Below are 23,200 nucleotides of genomic sequence, written 5' to 3' on the forward strand. Positions count from 1 at the left end.
GTTGATTATTGTCCAAACAGCCGTCGATTCGCACGTTATACAAGAAAAACTACTAAAAGAACTCCATGGTGCGGCTCAGAGTTTGTGATATTGATGTTATTTGAATCGACCATAGCTAAATCAAGTTCATTTGATGAGATCATTATAATCTAAAGACGGGGGACATTGGTTTTGACAGATTTCTGTTAAGCCACGCCCAACGTCTTGATGCTGGTGTTGTATTGGTGGGGAGCACATTGCCCTGGACCGTATTGGCTCTTGTGTTTTTCCTTTTTTTTCCGCAAGGGTCCCAAACTATACCGAGATTTGGAATATTACGTTACAGTCCTGCAGGAAAATGGCGACTGTCATTCATAATCCTCTAAAATCGTAAGTAATTCTTTGAAAAAATTTCATGCAATGGCTGCACAGTTTGATTGCATGCGCGTAAGAGGAGTACAGGGTTAAATTGGCTGCACGCTAGAATCAGAAAATCATCACTCTTGCTATGGACAGCCTGTGCGTGCGTGTATGCGTGTGTTAGTGTGTGTTATGTGCAAGTACTTGTTTACTGTGCCGTGTAAAAGCATGCAATCGTCTCCAGCCCGCGCGTAAACATCTCCATTCACTCTCGTGGACGTGGTTCTACTCAGACTAAAAGTTGCCATCGTGCACGTTTGTGCCGCACGAACGCAAAAGTTTACACGCGGGGCTCTTTGTCCGCGCGAGACGTGCGAATTTGAATAAAACAATTTCACGCAATTAGCGTCACAATGCGCACGGCGAGAGGACGACGGTGGCGCAGCGCGCGGCTCGTGCTGTCAGACAGACGCGCACAAAGCATAGAGCAGATTATTATCATGCAGCACTGACCTCCTTTCATAAGTGTATGGAAGACCTGCGTGTTCCAGTGATGTAAGGGGTCTGCAGCCCCCCTTCAGTCGTTAGTGTAAATGAATGCACACTTTTGGATTTGTAGGAGCATCTACTTCAGAGCTGCATGCATTATATTCTCTGAAAAAAACGTTAATTTCATGATGTCAAGTGGTTGCACCACATAAATGCATAAGTATGTTGCAGGCTACATATTTTTGAAGTTGATAGCACTTGCTATTTTTCAGTGACCTTTTTAACATGCAGTCATCAAATATGAAAAGAAATGCCTCATTACATTATAAATTATTCATGCACTGTAAAAGTAATAGGTCAGATTTATTAGCTTAACTTTCATCTTAGTTTCTATGACCTAATGCGTGTTTGTCTCTTGACGGAAAGCAGATGCGGAATCTGTTGTGAAGGGCCTATTGCTGTTTTTGCTAAAGTATCTATTTGTATTTTTGAAATGTGAGGAGTGTCAATGACTTTGACACCATCTATAAATTGTGTTCTAATTCATTATATTATAATATAATCTCTGGAAATACTGTACAGCTCATTGTTTGCAGCCAAAACAAATCAGACAAAAACATCCTGTTCCATCAAACCAGATTAGGCTGGTGTGGAGACTGTAGGTGTATATGTTTGTCTTTGTTTTTGTCTGCAGTTGTGCATGTAGAGCAGATTATAGATTACTGATGGACCCAGTATTCTCCTGGGTCCATCTGTTGACCGAGAGGTAAAGAAAGACAGTCTAATGCAGGGTCAGAGGGAGAGGTGGAGGGAAGGAGGGACACCCCCCCCCCCCCCCAATCTGCCCTTCATATAGGCTGTGGCAGGACTTTCCCTTCCATCCCATCCAATATCTGCAAAAAAAAGGGGGAAAACAGTGACTTCACCCACTGAAACAGACAAACACACATAAGTGCTTGTCCTAATCATAAGGGGAAACTGCACGTGAAGTGATCGTGTGGGAGTGTACGAGGTAATATCAAGTAACATGCAGTGGGAAATGATGTTGCTGTACTTTCCAGACCGAGCAGTTGTGTGAGTTCACTGTCTGGTTGAAACAATGGGGCGTACTTGTCATCAGTCCCCAGGATGTGGCCGGTAAATCATGTGCACTCAATAAGGAGATGGTAGTGATCTGGCCCTCCTCTCCTGCCGTGCAGTGCTCAGCGCCGAAAGATGAATTGCAACCATCAGCAGCTGGCAGTAAACACGTCTGGTTCCTCGACTCATTCAGTCAGATTTAAACTCGCCATATTTACTTGATTAATTTAAACTCTTTTTTTTACAAAGACATCTTTGTGGTAAGAGGCCGTGTGTGATGGGACTTAATGAAGGGCTGACATGAGAAGTATTCAAATGAGCTGCGTAATTCATATGCAGGGATGTATTTATGTGCATATTATTATGTCTTTTAGGCTATTTTTCTCCTCATTAACTTTGGATTCACAGTGAACCAAAGACCTCAGGTGGAAAATGGTTCGACCATGTTTGTTAAAGGATTGAAAACATAGGGTTACACGGACAAGGGAGGAGGGTCAGTGTGTTTTTATTGTGTATATTTGTTACATGCATGGCCGCTTGTGCAAAGGCGCGCCCCTCCCCCAGTGTGCGTGAGAGGGCGCGTGAGTGAGTGATGGAGGTTGGGGTGTGTGGGGCGTATATGTGTGTGTGGGGGTCTGCCTGGCTGAATTTACTGCATACATTTATACTACACCCTCAGCACAGGGGCCGAACCCTGGCCTTTGTCTATCCGAGGGAATGGGAATGTTGGGGAATGATTTCCAGGCACAGGGAATTAAATGTCCAGGAACATTGTTTTCTTTTTTTTTTATAGGAGGCTCCATGCAGCCACACGTCTCTCCCTGTGTTTTTTATGTAAATGTTAGATGTGAGGTGTGACTGCCTGTTGTTCAACTATAAATAAGTAATCTTCTGCGTTGGAGACACATATTCCCTCCAGTTACTCCATGCTAAGTTGAATGGTGAGTTATCGTTCAGCCCACAGCTCCCACCCCTCCCCTCACCCCCTACAGTAACACAACAGCAGCATCTGAATCAGGGTTTCCCCTCTGCACCACCCTTTCCTCTTCAGCTGCTCATTCTACCCCCCCCCACTTTGACTGCGCCCTGCACCTTTCCCTTTTATTCGCTTTGTGTGTCTGTTTGCACACGGACAAGCGCTCGTGCACAGGCCTACACACATCCGTGAGTTGGAGAGAAAATGAGTGTGACAGGGTTTGAAAGAGAACACGTGTGCCCCGGGATACATCGGACCCCTCCTCCCCGGCCTCCTTTGCTCCTCCTCTTCCCCCCGTGTCTCCCTCTTCTCTGCTTCACCCACTGCTTTGCCTACTAAATGTCACAAAGACGCCTATCAGTGCCCATATGCCGTTGCCCAACCCTGTACTTCCTTTGGGGCCTCTTACTTATTCCTGCTCCAAACTGACTGACTAGACTTTATCTGCTCTCAGTATTTTGTGCCCATGCATTTTGTGATAATACCACACCATTCCCTGACACAGCTGTGTTTTTAAAAATGTCCTGACAGGAAAAGATTCTGTGAAAAGTAATATGTGTCAGTTGCAGTAAAATCCAACATTACCAGAGGCTGATGTTACTATTTTCACTTTATGTGCGGGAACATAAAAGTAAAAATGTTTCATGTTGTATGAAAATGTGAAGAGATTATGTTTCAAATTGTATTATTCTGTTAAACTTTCGTCTCCTGAATTTATTTTACAGCCTCTTAAGGGATTATGTTTTTTTCCGTAGATGCTATAACCACAGCCACAGCCCGACTGAGATGTTGTTTCAAAGCACAGAGCTCATTAAAATGATTGACAAAGGTGTGATATGGTAAACTGTGGCGAGGTTTGCATGACTGACAAAACACCTCCTGCCTCGGGGCAAAACGGTGATTTGTTTTTTCTTCTTTTTTTCTAAATAAAACTGAAAATGAAGCAGGGTTGCTCATTATTTTCTCAATTAACTGTCATACAGTAGTAATTTGCGCCCATTAGAATGTTATAGAGCTCAATGTGACATATTCAATATATGTCACATCTGTCTATCAATCATATATGAAAAAGAAAAGCATTAGATCTACTGAAAAGTAACTAGAAGGATTTTTCCATTTTAATTTTCTGTCAACTGACAAATCAAATCTGAAGCTCTCCCTTCATACCTTTACCTTAATTTGGGAATCCATTCTTATCTAAGGCTACTGATAGGTCGGTTTCTCTCGGACTCCTCTCATGGAACGTCCCCCCCCGATCCAAATCAGTCAGGCTTCAAGAGGCCCCTCCACTGAAACGTCTCTGTTACCTGGACAGAAGCTCTAAAAGAAGCCAGAGCTGCAGCTTACGTGTCAGCTCTTATCTCACTGGACCAGAATCAGATCAGGATTATTTGACACAGTGTACCACCACATCCTGCTATTGGTTCTTACCGGTATGGGCCCATTCTTGTTTTGAATCCTATCTCAATGTCCAGTTATCCACCAGCATAGCTTCTGGAATCACTGCTATGCAGATGCCACAACAACTATTCCTGTCATTCTCGCCAGATGACCTCACAGGCTTGACTCAAATCCACATGGATGAGGGAACGCCACCTCTAACCAAGCCTCTCTAAGACTGAACGCTCCGTTATCCAAACCAATCAATTTCTCCTGCATGACTTTAATGTCAAAATCGCCTCTTCATCCCTCAACCAAGGCAATGAGACAGGCCTCTCATCTCAACTACTGCAATGCCTTTCTGGTGGGCTTACCTTCATAAACCCATACAAATGTAACAGAAAGCGGTGGCACGTCCGGTCTTCAGTCAGCTAAAAAGGGCACGTCACCCACTCATCAAACTCCACTGGCTACCGAAGGCTTCCAGAATCTAATTCAACACAGATCGATGTCGGGGTCTGCACCCACCTACATGAACGCACTCATACAGCATTATTCTCCTTCAGGGCTTCTACGTCCAGCACTGCCATCTTTGCACACAAGGCAATCACAACAACATCTTGAAGAATGATCTATACTGAGAGCACCTCTTCACCGAACACCTCAACCAGGACTTCATGGATTACTTTCTTACCTGATCCCTCACACCCTTTCTTATTGAGAGTTAGCACCTATTACTTAGTTTAAGCTCTCCTACTGTACTGAAGCTTAGTGTTGTCCCTCAGTTGTGAGTCACTTTGGATTAAAGTGCTGGGTCCTGATGTCCAAATAGAAAACAGAAGGTTGAACTGAAATGCAGAACGAGTTGTGTTCTCTCCTCTCCTTTTTACCTGGAAACATTGACCTGTTAACCATTAGCATTTGGTGATTAAATGGCCCATCACTGTTTAGATAAGAGTGACTATACAACCACAAAGCCTTTGTCTTTGCTAGTATGGGAGCAATTGAAACCATCATGGTGGTGCAAACACACAGACACACACACCCACCACACACACACACTGCAACTGCAGATTCCATCAGTATCCAGGAAGCTGTTGACCAAGAGGAATGCGTTCCCTGACATGCAAAACTTGACTTACATAAGCAAAATCACTACAATCAACCATACAGTAAACTAATGCACAAATAGGAGCACAGCAAACTGTCTAATGGATGAGTCAGGTTCAGAGGGGGATGGGGTCAGGGGTTTAGGGTGGGATGTCTAAGGGCTGACATGTAACTCATAGACAGATGGTCATACATGCATACGCATATGCACACACACACACACACACACACACACACACACACACACACACACACAATGTCTCTTTACTCTCTGAACCAACACATCACGAAGACAAATATGCAGCAGGCAAACAAGCAGACATGAAAATTTGCTTATATAAGAGTTTATGAAGCCGCCCGAGGATTTTATACAGGCTCTTTGTAGCTGGAAATGGGACAGAAACATACAGGCAGTATGGGATGACACAGGAAGGAAAATAGGGAAAGATGGATGAAGACAGAGATGCTTGTAGGTCCACACACACACACACACACACACACACACACACACACACACACACACATGCTTGAGTTCAGGGAACAAAGAGTGACAGCAGGAATAACACTTTACCTCTGGGAATGTAAGTTATGTGACAGGCAGTCTCTTCTGGAGATTTGGATATGGCTAAATCACTGTGACAGCCAGTTTGTCATACTTTAAAAAGATGTAGCACCAAAAACACCAGCTGTACTCCTCATTTCTGTAGCGTCTCCTGACAAAAAAAAAACCCCAGCATGTAACTGCCACGTGTTTTAGCCCAGACATTATACATATACTGTGGCACACAGAGCCAACAGAGGTTTTACTTTCTACTTGTGCAACTGCAATTTATCACTACTGCAATAAATTATCAGTATAAATACATCAGTGATTTGGATCATTTCTGATGTCCATCCCAACATTTCTTTTCTAAACTTGATTCATCTGCTAATCCTCTCGAAAACTAGATTTATACCCAAAGCAGTTGTTTTCTGGAAATATGCTTTCTGTTAACAGTTAGTTGAGAAGAATTGTAAATACCACTGCATGTGCAGTGTGACGCTAGGGCCAGGAGACAGTTGGCTTAGCTTAGTTTAAAGACTAGCTCTCTCCTATATAAGCCCAAAACGACTTGTGTTTCACCGTTAACCATACTTCACACCTCTCCTAATAATATGTCATGCAAGGTAAATGAACAGTCCTATTAAATCATACTGCCACGAGCTATTCCCCTTTCCTCCAGCACATCTCATCACCTATACCTCAAGTAACAAATCTCCCATTCATGTCTGATCCTAGTCTAGAAGTAGCAGCGGCCAAAGCTAAGGTGCAATTCACATTTTACAAGCGTGAAGCAGACCTTGGTCTTTGCTGCATGTGTCCAAAGTTTCCATATTCCCTCTTTGTATTGATATTTTTGCAAGTAAAGTACCTGCCTAGTCACCCTGTCTCCTTCATCTTTTGCATGCAACACCTGGTTCACTTTGCCCTCTCACCCTTCTCCCTTCCCCCCATCCTTTTCCTCCTCCACCCACCCATCCGCCACTATCCCTCCACTCCCAAACACTGCACATCTTTGTGAGATTCAGTGTGACCAGAGTGCTGGTCTTTGTCCAGTTTGGCATTCTTTACATATCTGTGCAGAGAATCCACAGAGCACCCATCTCTGCAGAGACAGGATGTTGGACAGGCTGATGGACGTGTATGCACATCAGCAGAGAGAATATCCCCAAGAGCAAAAGATCCAAGATCCTTTCTTTCTTTTTTATTAAACCTTTCCAACCCCTCTGCCTTATCTTAGCGTAAACAAAGACAATGTGTGGAAACTATATACCAGGAATGAATCCTGGTTCATTCCATCTGTCTCTGATGATCTTAGCTGCAGAAATCTTGCCTGGACTGTGGAGGTTATTAATGGAACGCATCCTGGTCGATAGTAATGTGTCGCCTGTCTGTTGTGTGGACTTCGATCCAGCGCTCTGCCTCATCTATCAGTTTGACAGGATTTGACATTTAAAGCAATTCTTCTACTTTCACCATTGCTTCCTGTATTTGTGTGTCTTCACAGTTGTTGTGCTCCACCTGTACAGAGTAGAATTTTTTTTTTTCAACTCAGATCTTTGCACTAAATCCCAACTTTACACCTCAAACTGAATCAAATTGTGGAGATAAGTCAGGGTTTGTTTTATTAAAGCTAAAGTTAACCAGGGTTGAACTGCCTTACTCACGTGTGTTTCACAGACCATAACAACTCATCAGTCACGTGTTATTGTCATTAAGTATCCAAAAGAAAATGCATTTAGCTGACGGGACTTCATGACACAGAAAGCCAAAATCGAAGTTGCTTGCAGCATATAGCTTGGATAAAGAAATATACTATAGTGTTATGTGTGTAACTTGAGTTTCAAGAAATATTTTTTCACTTTACTTCAGATGTTGAATGAATGGGGCAGCTGTTGTAGTAAATGAAAATGAGCCTGACATGATACATTGAAGGATTATCTTCTGTCTGAGAATCTGTCTACCTCATAGTTTACCTGCTATTTTCCTTGTTTCTCTGTGTCCAGGCTGGGTGACCAGTTCTACAGAGAGGCCATTGAACACTGTCGCAGCTACAATGCCCGACTCTGTGCCGAGCGTAGTGTGCGCATGCCCTTCCTGGACTCGCAAACGGGTGTGGCACAGAACAACTGCTACATCTGGATGGAAAAGCGCCACCGCCAGCCAGGTGAGGAATGCCGCAAGGGCTAAAAGAAGTTACTCTTACTTTTCTTAAAGGTTCAGTGTGTCAGATTTAGTGGCATCTAGAGGTGAAATTGCATATTGCAACCAACTGAAAACCCCTCGCCTCACCCTTCCCTTTCAAACAAGTAGGAAAACCTACTGTGTCCTCCAGGTATGTTCATGCCCATCTTGCCCAAGGACACTTTGGAATGCAAACTGGAGGAACCAGAGATTGAACCACCAACCCTCTGGTTCTTGGATCCTAACCTTTAAAACACCTGACATGAGGGTGGTATCAATCCTCAAATGTTACTATCAGACAGAAAGTGAACAAGCAATAGAAGACAGGAAATAGAAATGATGGATTATTGACCTCCTTGAATTATAAAAAAGTAAATCAACCCTTCTTGTGCTTTTGATGATTTATGACTTTACCTTCTATCCTGAGACACGCAGTCAGCATTGAATTTCTTCACATCTGGGTCGCCTGTACGGCCGAAGTGGACGAATCTGCTCTTCACTGAGAGCCGGACACAAATAGCCTGCTCTCCATCTCATATGCAAAGCCCTTCAGGCCACACCCTATACTTTGTGGCAGACCCAACATTATATGCATGTATTATGGGTTTATCCCTCCCTTGCTTATACTTGATTTTGTTTCTTTGCTCATGCACTCATTAAAAAAAAAGTATTTTTTCAAGCTAATGGTAGATTATGATTGGACACAAGGTCAGACATCAAACTATTCAATTAAGCTAGAGGAAGCCTGGTTTGCTTAAATAGTGGCAATTATTACTTGGAGTTAATATGTGGCCCATCAGACTGAGTTTTAGTATCAAAAGTGTCTAGTTTGTGTGTGTGTGTGTGTGTGTGTGTGTGTGTGGAGTTTCAGTGCAGCTTTTTTAAAACAGGCTCGCCAATAGTAGTTAAAATTCTTCCTGTGTACGTGTTTAAACGTGTGTGTTTGTGTGTGTGAATCCAGGCCAGGCAGCGGGACAGATGTATACCTACCCTGCTCGATGCTGGAGAAAGAAGAGGCGACTCCACCCTCCTCTGGATCCCCAGCTCCGCCTGTGTGAGCTTCGACTAGGTAAGACAAACAACACACACACACACACACACACACACACACACACAGAGCCCAGCAGCACATTGACATGCATACACAGTGAAAATCCATGGCCACAGCAGTGCTGACCATGAAATATGGTGCACCCTCTCGTTTTTGCATTAACGCTATGTTCACTAAAATGCACTTATACAGTATATGTTACGTCTGTGCCCTGGTTTACAGCTGCATGGAGCTTTAGGCGTGCTGAGTGGCATTTATACTCACTATCTGACCATCTGGCTCTGGTTAGCCCGTCTCTCTCGCCAGGTCTCTAGGTTCATTCTCTCCCCTGAATCAATGCCTCCTCTCACTGTTCTCTGGCAGCAAACACACACGCACACACACACACACACACAGAAATGCACATGCATAAGCACACAAACACCCCCACACATGACTCTGGCTCTCCGCTATAACACAGAAGCACCCAAACTGGGCCTCTATAATCATTTATCCATGCGCCATTAGAATGTAAGTGAGTCTTATGAGGTTGAAGCTTGTGTGTGTGTGTGTGTGTGTGTGTGTGTGTTGTGTTTGTGCATACATACATGCATATATGTGTGTTTCAGGGGATTTTAGCAAAGGAATCCCCCAGGAACCTGATATGGGGGGACATATAGGCAGGTCTTTGTTTCTGCTTTGCCACACCATTGTCTCCCCCTTTGCCGTCTTCTAGACGCAATATAATACTCTGAAGTTTTAAGCAGAGGACAGACTCATTTCAGCTGCAACAAGAAAGGAGAAGAAACTCTCAAGAGCTGCAACCAGCAAACCAAAGCACACAAAGAGAGAGAGAAAACTAGAGACACTGTATTTACTGGAAAGCCTTAAACGTAGAAGTCTACAGTTTTGTTTTTCTGAGATCCAATTCTGCAGTTTGGCCCAGATATCTATCATAACACGACAGAAAAATGTGAGTGCTCCTCTCTTGTGCTTTTGGAAATGCTTTATGTTTATTTAATGCTTCCTGAGCAGAGAGGTCCGAGGTCTGTGTGTGTGTGTGTCCATGAAGATACACTGAGGCTCTGTCGCGAGGTAACTTGAAAAAGTTTGAAACCAGAACTCTACTCCTCTGCTTTTTTCTTTTTGCATGTCACAGCTCAAGTCAGGGGCTGTACCTCAGCAGCCATTTTGCTCTCCTTAGTATCAACTCCTTATTCACTGTAATAAGAGTTTCAAAAGGGTGCAAGCAAATGCATGAGCGACACTGTTTACACACATTTTAAGGACGTTGGTGAGGATGGAGCCAGTCCACTGACGTTTAGATCAAGAGGAAATTAACATTCAGATACATTGTGTGTGTGAGTGTATCTGGAGTGGAAGATGGTTTTTTTGCTTATTACTTGCAGAGCAGAACATTCAGCTCCACTTATTCTCTCTCTGTTTTGCCCCAGAGAGTCAAAGGAGAGGTGAGGTTTTTATTTAAAGGGGAATAAGCATGGGTAGGAGGAGGAGGGCAGAAAAAACAGGGGAGAGAAAAGCAAAGGAAAGAGGGTTTTAATGTAAAAGAGGAGGTGGGAGGGTGTCAGCAGAGAGCAGAGGTGAAGGAGGAGACATGTAGTGTGTATGGTGCGGAGAGGAGGGAGCAGAGGAGACAAAGCGGTACAGCAGCTCTGTATTCAATAAGAGTGTCTTACAGCCTCGGCTCATGCGCTCCCCACCCTTCTTGTCACATCCCTGCTTTCACTCTGTATTTATCCGGGTATTAGAGTTCAAAGACGAGGACAGAGAGTCGTTGCTGCAGGAAGTTCATCTCCAAGGAAATGAAAAGAGGGAGAGAAAGGAAGATAAAGTAGATTGTAGGAGAGAGGGAGATATTCAGGCCTACAAGCGATGTTTTTTTAATTTTGGTTCATTATTTCCTTCCTTTGGTTCATTACTATGCACCAGGTGCACCTATTTTTTATTGGATGTTGAATCTGGCGGCCTGCCTTGTCACTGTTATTAAACTCTCTTCATTACCCCAAACAGAAGGAGCAGTTACTCTGTGTCCACATTGATGCTCATACCTTTTTCTTGCTTTGGTCTTTCATCTACACTTAAGCATCTTGCTGACGCAAACCTGAGCTGTTTGAAACTGCTCTCAACTTAGTATAACTTTAAAAGTCCTCATCAAGTGATTTGACATAAAGCTGGTTTCTTAATTAGCCTGCTGATAGATAAATATCACATATATGTATGTGATATATAAAAAGTTGTTTTATATGCTCTAAATGGCACTAAATAGGAGTTTGAATGCACATGCACAATATTGCACACACACACCTACCAAATCAAATGCCTTTTTTTCTCTCGTCCTCCTCAGAAGCTGAGCTTGCCCCCAAGCGTGAGGTGCCCCCGGGGGAGGCCACAGCCTTGGAGGCCCTCCTGAGGGGGGACAGCCTGCTGGAGAAAAAGAACAGCATCTGTAAGGAGGAGGAGACGTTGTTGGAAATACAGGTATTTTATCGGATGTTTTTTGTGTGTCAGACATCGCTAAATCGTGCTTCGTGTTCTGTTAGTAGATGAAAACTGTTAGTATGTAACTGGAAAAGTCAAAGTCACTCCTGGTTTAAAGTCTAGATTTCAGGAGAACAGAGTGATCTCACTTTGACCTTCTTTTCTTACCTTTTCTGTCCTGTGCGTTTGCCCTCTGTAGAGAGTACTGGATGCAGACGAAAATGGGGACAGTTTCCATGATGAGGACGACTTTGAACTGGATACTCCGAAGAGAAAGAACAGAAACAGAGGCAAAGTGAGTTTCGGAGACAAAAAGACAGATTTTTATGTGTTTGTGGCATCAAATAGAATAATAACATAATCTCATTAACACACAGTGGGTCCAATTTAAAACGATCTCTGTCCACACAAGCGTTTTGGTTTTTATCCGTGTCCATACACATACGGCTGAAAACGCACATCGCGTGTCCACTTGCGAACATTTTGAATGCCTGTGCCGGTGTTATAGCTTGCCTCCTATGCAGGTAAATAGTTGTATCATTGTAAACTACAGAATTTAACTGCATCATAGCAAAGACAACAGGGTCAGAATAGAACATCCGATCAGCAAGCATTTCAGAGTCTACGTCATCATTACCAAGAATCTCAGTTTCTGCCCGTCCAAACTAAAACGCAGCCCCGGAGATTAAAACAGGGCCAGCAGCTTTTCCACACCTCTTAGTTTTAGCGGCTCTGGACGCTAGGCGTATCCGTAGCAAAGTTGAAAACGCAGTTATATAGAGTTGTAGTAATATGTATTTGTTGTTATTTGCTTTCAGCTAAATAACATCATCACGCTACAGCGTTTAAACATCCTAAATGTTTTAATGCTCAAACATTGGAGGATTCAAAATCAGATGTATGTTGTTTAATTTCAGAACAGAGGATCAAGTCGCAGGAGGACAGATCCTGTCAACACAGACGACCAGGACAAACCTTACGTCTGTGACAGTAAGAGAAAAGAGAGCTTGACTCTTTGTACATCATTCTCCATCATGTGTTCAGGTCATGTGTTTGTTTTTACGTGCTGCTCAAAGTCTAGAATCACTGTGTCTCTTAAAGCTGAAGGAGGTGGTGTAACTTTTTCTTTACTTGAACCAATTCCTTCATGGTGTATTTTCAGGAAACCGTTCTCTACTTGCCTGCTCCAAATTGTTCAGCAAACAGGGAACATCTATCAGACAAGTCATTTTCTCTCTCCTTCCAATGATAGCCCCTCTCCTCCTCTGTTTCTAAAAGCAGTCCTCTGCAGCATGAAGAAAGACTTTGCTGTTAATCCAGACCTGACTAGCATGCCACTTTAGTACTTGGACAAAATCCCCCGGGAATGGATTGCCATGGGGATGCAGTCAGAGACAGCCACACTGACTGAGCCTCGACCAAATGAATCTCATCCTCATTTTATGTCTTGTTCTGTCTTTCCTTTATCGTTTGCTTTTGTGTCTTCTCTGTTCCAGATAGATACAAACAAAAGCATAACTCAAAAAAGGCTGAAGAAGGTATCTGACCCTGTCGCCATCTTGTCTCTCTAGGGGTCTCCATGAACTCTTTATGATTGGCGTTTTTGCTCATAGGTATTTGCTGTGGGAATGGCTTACTGAATGCTAATCCTTTCAAGATATCTAATGCTTTTTAAATGCTTTGTGCTAGAAAAGGCACCCCCCCCCACAATGCAAGCATTGCATGACACTAACGCTTTTCCATGTGCCTTAATGCTTGCTCATCGCGAGGCATGCACCAAATGATGCTTCAGCAGCAGCTCGGCTGATGGCGCACTGAGGGATGCATGTTTCCTAGTTCACTCTATAGCTGTGATGTGATCCACGTGTAGCCATTGCAGAAGTGTTTTTAATGTTATCTTTCGGAAAATTACAATTCCGATGCAATTGGGAAGGAGGAGCGAGAGAGATTGATAAACAGATGAATAGCTTTCCAGCCTTGTGGTATTTGGTCACCAGTTGAAATGGCTGCATAGTACCACAATAATTCATTAGGTAGATAATCAGAAACTTCTACAATGGCTACAGCTCTACTGTGCTCACCGTGAAGAATCCTCAACAAATCTAGTACATCTAGATATATAGTCAGTGCAGTTTGGTTTTTAGCAAACAAAGTGCTATAGTGATTACAGTGATGATACCATAGTGCAGTAACAACAAGTTAAGTTAACAGTAAAGTTAACTGACAGTAACATTAGCAGTGGAAACAGCAAGCAAAAGTAAGTATTTGTTAATAATGAGAGCTGATTTGTTTCGTACAACTTGTTGTGTCCTGTCCCTTGTTGTAACACACAGTTAGTATTATAGCTGATAAATCCTTGTGTTCTTAAGCTTTTGTTCATGTCCGCGTGTAATTGTCTTAGTGTGAATATATGTTTAACACTGACTGTGATTACATGGACACCAATATTCCAACTATTGACCTTACTCAGAATACGACATTATTTTGATTATGGTGTTAACATGATTTGCGAAAAGAATATTCAATTCATATTTAAATGTTACAGCAAATAGCCTGATAAACTCTCATCATTATGCACACTGCGCTCATTACATCTGACTTTATTCCACCAGTTTTAAAACCATTTTAGGTGTTTTCTTTCCAATTTTGCAAAACCTACGAGTCCTTTCTACTTGTCTTTTTTATTTAAACCCAGGGCATGTGTTGACAAGCATTTGGTAACTGCTTTTTGTCGATTGTTCAAAATGCTGCGAAAACTACAGTAGAACATTATAGTGTGATTAGGACGTATGTATGTCAACATAATGCTACTAAGGTTGGAATGCTCCACATGTCTTAATTAGATTATTGGTTATTCCGAGTATCTATTCAGGTTAAGGTAATTATTCAGACTATTGTCTTAATCAGATTATAATTGTAATATTGTTGTTCATGTAAGCGTGGTCATTTTCTCTAATCACAAAATCACTCAATATAATATAATATAAATATAAGGCAGATCTAATTCTTCTTGTGACATTTCATTTTTTGTGCAACAGCACAAATCTAGTTAGCAATGCAGTTACTTTTTCCTACAAGTCAAGTCATATGTTTATAACTCTGTTAATAAAGCTGAATGGGGTAAACTATATAGAAGTTTTTAGCTGTGGACACATTGGGGCAGTCACAATGATATTGTATACTTGATTTTACAAGTCGCTGATTTTGTTCGTCATCTTGCAAAAAAATCACTTTTCTTTAGAAGGCGTTGAAAAGCTGATTGTGAGCAGACTCTGAAGTCCACTGTACTCGCTCCTCACAAGGCTTTGCATGTTTTTAATGGATCTCTGATGTCTTATCTCTAGTCTGTGGGAAACGCTACAAGAACCGGCCCGGCCTGAGCTACCACTACACCCATACTCACCTGGCAGAGGAGGAGGGCGAGGAGGAGAAAGAAACGGAGATGTCCCCGTCCCCTCCACGGAGCTCAGACAACCACAAACGTAAGATGCTTCACAGGGCCCTGGAGGTTTTCTGTTAACGCTAGAATGTCTTCATGGTGTTATAAAACCAACAACATCTAATATATCCTTGTCTGTTCTTGCCGACAGCTCAGAAGGCCCCAGACGGTTCCATCATCCCCAATGACTACTGCGACTTCTGCCTGGGAGATCAGGACTCCAACAGGAAGACGGGACAAGCCGAGGAGCTGGTGTCCTGCTCTGACTGTGGACGCTCCGGTGAGTCCCAAACTTTTCCCATTAAAACCTTTGGTTCTTTATTGATGTCGGCATTCAAACCACAGGTTATAGCTTTGTTTATAGCTTTGTTTTCCTGCCAACCAAATTTCTGGAATGTTGTGCAAATGACGACACCATTCTTAATTAAGTAATAGTTCAGTATATTGGAAAATACACTAATACGATTTCTTGCCAAGAGTTAGATGGAAAAACTGATACCAATTCCATGGCTGGAAATAGTTGGCTTAGTTTAGCTTTGCATAAAGACTAGAAATGGAGAAACAGCTCGCCTGGCACTGTCTAAGGGCAACAAGTTTGCCCAACATCTCCTAAATCTCACTACTTAAAGGTTCAGTGTGTAGAATTTAGTGACATCTAGTGGTGAAGTTGCATGTTGCAGCTGAATACCCCTCACCTCACCCTCCCCTCCTCCAAACATGAAGACAACCTGTGGGAGCATTCAATTCTCATATCAACTCAAAAGGTTTTTAGTTTTTTCCAGTTCAGCTAAAACTGCCTTCACCTAAATCTTGCCGCTGAACCTCTAACACATTAATGTCTCTGTGTATTAATTTTCGTTGAATCCATGGAAAAGCATTGAAATTGTAGGTTGGTGATTTAGTAGAAAGTTTTGCATTTATTACAAGTTAAGATAAGACTAAAATAATCTAAATTAACCCCGACATGGCTTTAGCGCGATATTTAGCATGCAAACATAAAAGTGACATCAATCTTTTTATGTCATTCTCATTAGGAAAGGGTAGGAAAGCTATTTACTTAGTTTCTTTTCTTTAATTTGTGTCTACTGTGCATCTCATTTTTATTTTCTCCTCTCTTACCTCCTTTTACCCACAACCTGTTGTTCATGTGTTTTCCTCACTTCCTTGCGATGTTTATCTTTGCTACATGGACATAAAAGTGTTTATCCAATGCAGTTTAAGTTGCTGCATATATTTATATATATACATATTTTGGCATACACATTATAAATTATAACTATATCATTATTACACAGTCTAACTCAACCTTTCGCGTTCACCATTGCAGTGTCTTGAACTTACATGTTGCTACAGTGTCTTTTCAATGGGTTATCAATGAGCCTTATAGACAATTGAGAGCCTACTCACGAAACTTTCCATTTGAAATAATATTGATCCATTGTCTCCGCTGCTTGCTTCCATCGTGCATGCTTCTCCATGTCAACCTCGTCCATCAGCAAGGGCCTCTCCTTTTTGACGGCGTGCCTTCACTCTTTGGTTGCTCAGTTTTCATGCATCACCATATGGCACAGTTGGCTGCTTTTTTTGTTTCCTTTCCCCCTTTTGTTTCTCAGACTATAGTCAAAGCCACATTTGCTGGATATCAAAGCATTTCTCCAATCAGCTCAACCAAGAGCAGGGTACACATTTCAGCGGGTGCGATGTTGTTCTTGCTGCGGTGAGAGTGTGTGGCCTTGTCTGTGTTGCTCTGACACTGATGTTTTCATGGTAGCTGGAAGAGGAGGAGCGAAGAAGGATGGGAGGAAGATGAGTGCTCTCGAAGAATTGTTCGGCACGGCGTCAGACAGCGAGGCCTCCACTTTTCTTGGCTTTGAAGAAGCAGAGCTGGAAGACATTTTATTATCAGGAGATGATGGTGCTGTGGCTGATTGCTGATATCAGGACAGCTTTACTAAAAAATCCTTTTCTGATTAAACCTTTTCTTTGGGGGAATGCTGATGGGCTGAAGGCACAGACTGGACTACAGTGGCTCACCTGGAAGACACAGGATTATTCTAAAATCCTTCGTTCATGCATAAAGCCCACTTGTTCTTGAAAACTTTTTCTCTCATGGATATAGTTACTTTTTTACCGCTTTTTTAAAAAGACATTTTCCATTTTTCATAAAATAAGTAAACTTCTTACACTTGACTTTGCTTGCATCAGATTATCAAGATCATAGGTTTAACTTCATTGGCTACGTCCTAATTAATTCTGGACTTTTAAGGTTGATAGCAGGCATGGTGGAGTAAATTACATGACTGGCCACTAAGGGAGGGATGAACGTGGACTCTTGAGTCACTCCATTGGCTAAAGAGGACAGGTTGCTGAGAGGTAAGAGCCAAATCGGCACTCTATTGCTCCACTCTCGTTCAAGGACTTCTTTCTTTTGCCCTTCGATGGTGAGTGGAAATGCTTATTGTCAAATTGCCTGCAGCTAGGTGCTTTCCAATAAGACCATAGGCCCATCTATTAATCTATTACTTCCCAGCTGTAATTCCCCCAGTTTGATTTTAGAGACTATTTGAGGAAGTAGCTTTAACAGCTCTGCATTAAATTCTCCTCAGGCCACCTTTATTCACTCATCGGAGGCTGATAGGGAGTGTTCATTATTCTGGCTGCTTTCCCAGTCTCGATATAAATCATCTCATCCCTGATTGTGGCTCATTCATGGCTCATTGATATCCCATTGATACCGGGGAAGTGCGGATAAGAGTTATTATAAGATGCTGCCGGTACCGCGAGGCTCGAGGGAGGCTATCAAAGGCTTCGACAATAGCTGTAAATGATGAGGATATTAAATTTATGCGTTTTCATTTATAGGGAAGATTATAAAACACTAATCGGCCGTTTTTTCCTTCACACACACACAGACACATACACACACACAACCCCTTGTGTTTTGTTTTCCCAGTCATACAGTATTATCACTTTTACTTTTGAGGCAAGACTGCCTTTGATATTGAATGTCATCCATCTGAATGGACTGTCAACACCATGGGTTAACACTTGCAGCTGACAATACTTACGAGTGTTTTCTGAATGAAGGGTGAAATTATGTTTTCTGGGTCTCTCTTATTCATCTCAACCAGAGATAAATATTTATCCTGTAACGAAAAGATTTTGAACAGCCTTAAAATCAAATTACAAACTCTTGGCATAGTAGAAAGAGTATTTATTTGTTTCCATTCATCTAGAAAACCAAGTCCTGAAACTCTGAAGCAAACAGATACAGCTGCAGATTATATAAATAAGCTTTTTATGCATGACGTAAATGTGTGTCCATCAAGACGGAGCTTCTGGCAAACGTCTATGAATGGTTACATAAGAAAACACCACTGACTTTGCTTTGTAAACACTTTCATTCCTTCCCTCATCACTGTTCTCGTCACTCCCCCTCCGTGCCTTTGTAGGTCACCCCACGTGCCTGCAGTTCACCGACAACATGATGCAGGCGGTGAGGACGTACCAGTGGCAGTGCATCGAGTGCAAGTCGTGCAGCCTCTGTGGAACCTCAGAGAACGATGTATGTATAGCAGGGGAAAGGTTTGGGTGAGATGCCAACGTGGGATGTTATTACAGGTTTCCTTTTGAATTTGCTGTGATCTGGATTAAATTTGATATGTTTTTCTTTTAATGCTGTGACCTTTCAACAGACAGCGTTCAGCCTGTCACAGGCAATACAACACTGAATTTGTGCCGGGCTGATATTTTAATACTTGATGTGAAATGGTTGATCTGTTTCTTTCCATTTCTACAACTCAATAGTGTATTTTCCTTTAAGTAAGAGCTGTATTATCATTTCCTATATTAAACATACAAGGCAGCCACATAAGTTCAAGATTCATAAGACTGATTTATAGAGCAGTAAAACTTATCAAAATATATATTAATAACAGTTTTATAAAAAAGTTGGATAATGTTTGGTCATATGCCAATAAACATATATATTTTTCAGGTCTGCTATAGGGGTGTTTAAAGAGGCTCTGGGAGCAAAAGGGATCTGGGGGGCCCTACATTGAACTAGACCCCCCCGAAAAGAAGTACATGATAAGAAACCACATCATTCCAATCTTCAAACAACTCTCCCAGTATCAACATTTGGAGTGAATGCCGACTGTATCCATTGCCAGTGCAGACAAAAGCCAGATGCTGTTGGGTGTTCATGTTTTTTTGTGTGACTTCAGTGACATGGGGCCTGTTGGGGGTTTCTGACCATTTTGTCATTGCAGTCTCCTGTACATGGACATCACAGAGTTTAAGGGGGCTCTCATAGTTATTGCTGTGGACTAATTCAATCAATCGTTCTCGAGGGGGGACCCCCCTCTCAGCTCGGGGCCCCAGGCGGTTTCCTGCTTCGCCTACCCAGATGCAACACCACTGTGTACAGGACTCATGGAAGCTCTTTTTCTCTGCCTCTAGCCTTGTTAAAGAAAAACAGTGGGACTTATATGTATTTCTCTGCCATCTGTGCTAATTTCATATCTTATTAATGTTTTTTGTTTGTGTGCTGCCCGTGTAGGACCAGCTGCTGTTCTGCGATGACTGCGACAGAGGATACCACATGTACTGCCTGAAGCCTCCAATGACCCAGCCTCCAGAAGGTATAACAGCTCACAGGTTTTACTATACATAGGTGGACTACGACTGTATAAGAGCTGTCGATTTGAGAGAGGCCACAAACAGAGGCTATATATGGAAAAGACATCGGATCTCATTCTCCGTCTCTCTCCCTCTCTCTCCACAGGGAGCTGGAGCTGTCACGTGTGTCTGGACCTGTTAAAGGACAAGGCCTCAGCCTATGGAGAAGCATAACAACGTCCTCGACCATTTCTCGACACGCACATACACAAAACATATATTTGTATCCACACATATAACTGCCCACACATAAGCAAAAGCGTTATCACATATGGAATCGAATACACACACATTAAAACACACACACACTCCAGTGCATTAGCAGGCTCAGGGCAGTTTCCTGTGTGAGGCGCAGGCATCCTCTACCTCTCATGAAGCCACAGCAACAGATGCAAACGCCATCACGACAGGCGATTGACCATAAGTCAGCCAACATGGCATCCAGTCATTTCTCTACCTCCCCACTCGGCAATCAGCAGACAGCAAGAATCCCACGCAGGATTAAAAAAGGTGTGTTCACAAATCGGCCACAATGTTAGAATGGTGAACTGATAGATGCAAGCCGTGCAAAATGACTGAAAGTATTTTTAAATCACACAACTGATGGTTCATACAGAGATCTTCCCATCGTTAAAACCAGTGGCCTGTTTTAATATTGTGGCTGAGCTGTGTTCATTCATTTTGAAACAAACATCTTAATGCTCTGGATGTTTTCCCCCCGATTCAAATGTATTTGACGTTTCACCGAAGCTGTTTCACTTGCCTCCCTCGCTGCTCGGACTCTACAGTGAGGGAACCTGAGTGGGTTTTGACTGATGTTTGTTTAAATCTCTCCTTCCAGCTCCAGCCCCTCGCTTGTGTTTAAACTTTACAATGACATTCCTACAGTATATGTCCTCATATCTGGAAAGACTCATTGTTGGTTATGCCGTCTTTCACAGTATTTGTCAAGCTGGGTGAAATTTATGTCCGATGCTGAGGGGAAGCGGGGCGATAAAGCAGCCTCGACTGTCATTCCTTTCGGATTGTGTTGACATTTTTAATCCACGTCTGTTTTCTGTATCCTCGTAGTTACTAGGATACCATGGTGCTTACATGTAACACTTTACACAAGATTTAACATGTCTTTAAATAGAATGAAACATTTATTCATGCGTTGCTGATAGTGCACCGATGTTACTGTCATGAAGGTCGTGATTACTGTAAATCAGTGGTTCCCAGACTTTTACTGTCACGCAACCTATGGACAAAAAAAAAAGCTTATATGGCCTTTTCCCCACCACCAGCAAACATGCACATTAGAAGCATTGTTGTCATCTGGTAACAATACTGGTGACAAAAGAAGAAATATATTGAAATAACATTAATATGAATATGAACTGTATTTTCTTTCACATCTCATGAGCTACTGGTGTTTAAATGAAAAAACCCGATCCTTTTCACAGTTTGTCATATCATAAAATATATATAAGTAAATGTTTCAGTGCTGAAATTGAGTTTTATTAGACCGTAACTGCACATAAAGTCGTTTGGAGGGTTGGAAGTAATCAGATTACATATAGTTTAGTTCATAGGAGACAATAGACATGATGTTTAATCCAGTCTTTACAATCCGACTCTTGGGTTTTTGGTTTTACAAATGTTGGTAAAAGGGATATTTTTCCAGACTCTTTGTGTACCAAGTACTGCCAGTATTTACACGGCTTCAGCATGTCGAAGTAGAACACTCAGTAATATGCATACCTCTGCAACAGGCCCCTTACTAAACCATATTTAAATTCACTAGATCTGGATTTTTAATTAAATCTGCACCAAAATGCACAAATCGTAATATCAGCCCCTTAAAAATGCTTGAATTTCAAGATCCATGAATTAGTCTCAGGGAAATCAAGGAAAATGTCACAAAAACTCACAATGTTAAACAACTTGATCTGGATCTGCTACAAAATGTAATCGGTTGTCCCCTGACCCACACCACAACCTTTCACCAAGTTACTAACAGACAAACAAACAAACACATTCGGATAAAAACATGACTTTTTTGACAGAGGTAAAATCAAAAAGCTATGATTGGACCATTTATATTGTAAGTTTCATGATAGAGGTCAATTGATGTTGTTAGTTACACTTGTGTTGGGCAGGTAAAATAATGTGCTGTGAAAAACGGCTTCTCACTTTTAAACGTTCCACCTGGGTCATACCCCTCCAGAGGGCCCCACGCCACGGTTTGGGAACCACTGCTGTAAATTCATCAGTTCAACATGTGTTCATTCATTCAATCTCCATTAATGACTGTTTGGAGGAGGAGGCCCTCCATGTCCTGAGGAGGAAATATTTACTGGTGTGTTGTATCTGGAAGCTGGCACAGTTTTTATGCAGTTATGAACAGATTCATTTTGCCGTTTTTACCATAAACATCATTGATGCAGTTTGTTTTTGTAATGTGCAAACATTCCGTAGCACTAACTTCAAACGCTCCCTAACAACATGCTAACATCCGTGTCATACACATGGTGTGTAAGCCTTGACAGGATACCAAATTCTGCATTTGTGTGTTTTGCTATTGTGAGTTTGTATTTGATCTTGCTTTTCCACCGACAATCATGAGCTATAGCATAGATATATGGTGTTAATAACATACAGAGGGGTTTTTTTTGTATTGTTTTTCCTTTGCAGGCATAATGACCCTCTGTGTCTTCCTTCTTACACTCTTATTTGATGCCATCACCTGCAGTGATTCAAAATGTATGTTGTATTTTGTTAAAGTAAATGTTCTGTTTTGTGCCGAATTAAAACACTTTTCAATTGTTTGTTTTCTCACATGGCATCTATGAACTGCAACTTAGAGTGCTTCTGCTCCTTTTCAATAATCCAGTACCAGGAAAGCTTAATGCTGTACAACTGAAACAAGCATCGAATGTGTGTATGGATCTGGTCAAGATTTGTATTTCTGAAATGAATCAATCATAAATGAATGAGCAGATAAGCCATCATTCCCCCTCAATGACATGGCTGCTGTGTCTCTGTCTGATCTACATGAGTTACAGTGCAATAAACCTGCATGTCACAAGCACATGACAGTAACACAGTTCCAAATATTTATCACAACTTCATGACAAGAAAAGCTTACTGTGAGTATTCTTTCAAATACACATCACTTACTATTATTGGATTAAACATTATTTGTGTTTACCTCATATGACCACTAGAGCATGCTATTGGACTGGAGTAGAGCTCCAGATGACATGGATATTAGATTTTACTGTCAAATAGAATGATAGTGATCATTGCCCAGACTCATTACTACATAAATATTTTTTTATGAATTAAATAGTTTGTATACATACAGGTGTTGTGACATCACGTCTTTGTTAGACCTGACAGCAACAATTTCTAACCTTTAAACCCATCTGCTAAAGTACACATACTGCAGTGTAATTGTTTCCTGTTATA

General features: G+C 41.9%; 1 protein-coding gene across 4 annotated transcripts; it reads left to right on the forward strand.

Moving 5' to 3' along the window:
- Positions 1–236: 236 nt before the first annotated feature.
- dpf3 (double PHD fingers 3) lies at positions 237–22,557 on the forward strand. 4 transcript variants are annotated; one of them, XM_020091801.2, is made up of 12 exons: positions 237–369; positions 7,922–8,082; positions 9,061–9,168; positions 11,495–11,628; positions 11,828–11,923; positions 12,546–12,618; positions 13,125–13,166; positions 14,973–15,110; positions 15,219–15,347; positions 18,520–18,632; positions 19,629–19,710; positions 19,854–22,557. In XM_020091801.2, the coding sequence occupies exons 1-12, from the start codon at positions 338–340 to the stop codon at positions 19,919–19,921; spliced, it is 1,176 nt and encodes a 391-aa protein (XP_019947360.2). In that variant the 5' UTR covers positions 237–337; the 3' UTR covers positions 19,922–22,557. The 4 variants fall into 4 exon arrangements, 2 of the variants coding, with proteins under 2 accessions (XP_019947360.2, XP_019947361.2); XR_011239451.1 differs by lacking the exons at positions 19,629–19,710; positions 19,854–22,557 and adding an exon at positions 16,839–17,440; XM_020091802.2 differs by lacking the exon at positions 13,125–13,166.
- Positions 22,558–23,200: the final 643 nt, after the last annotated feature.

The sequence above is a fragment of the Paralichthys olivaceus genome, chromosome 19 (assembly GCF_024713975.1).
Source record: "Paralichthys olivaceus isolate ysfri-2021 chromosome 19, ASM2471397v2, whole genome shotgun sequence".
In the NCBI taxonomy this organism is placed as follows: domain Eukaryota; kingdom Metazoa; phylum Chordata; class Actinopteri; order Pleuronectiformes; family Paralichthyidae; genus Paralichthys; species Paralichthys olivaceus.

Bases quoted from the DNA above. Each gene is read 5' to 3' on its own strand.
- dpf3 (XM_020091801.2), top strand. From the start codon at position 338: ATGGCGACTGTCATTCATAATCCTCTAAAATC. The intron at 8,083-9,060 runs GTGAGGAATGCC...GTGTGAATCCAG, and splicing joins AAAGCGCCACCGCCAGCCAG to GCCAGGCAGCGGGACAGATG. The intron at 9,169-11,494 runs GTAAGACAAACA...CGTCCTCCTCAG, and splicing joins CCTGTGTGAGCTTCGACTAG to AAGCTGAGCTTGCCCCCAAG.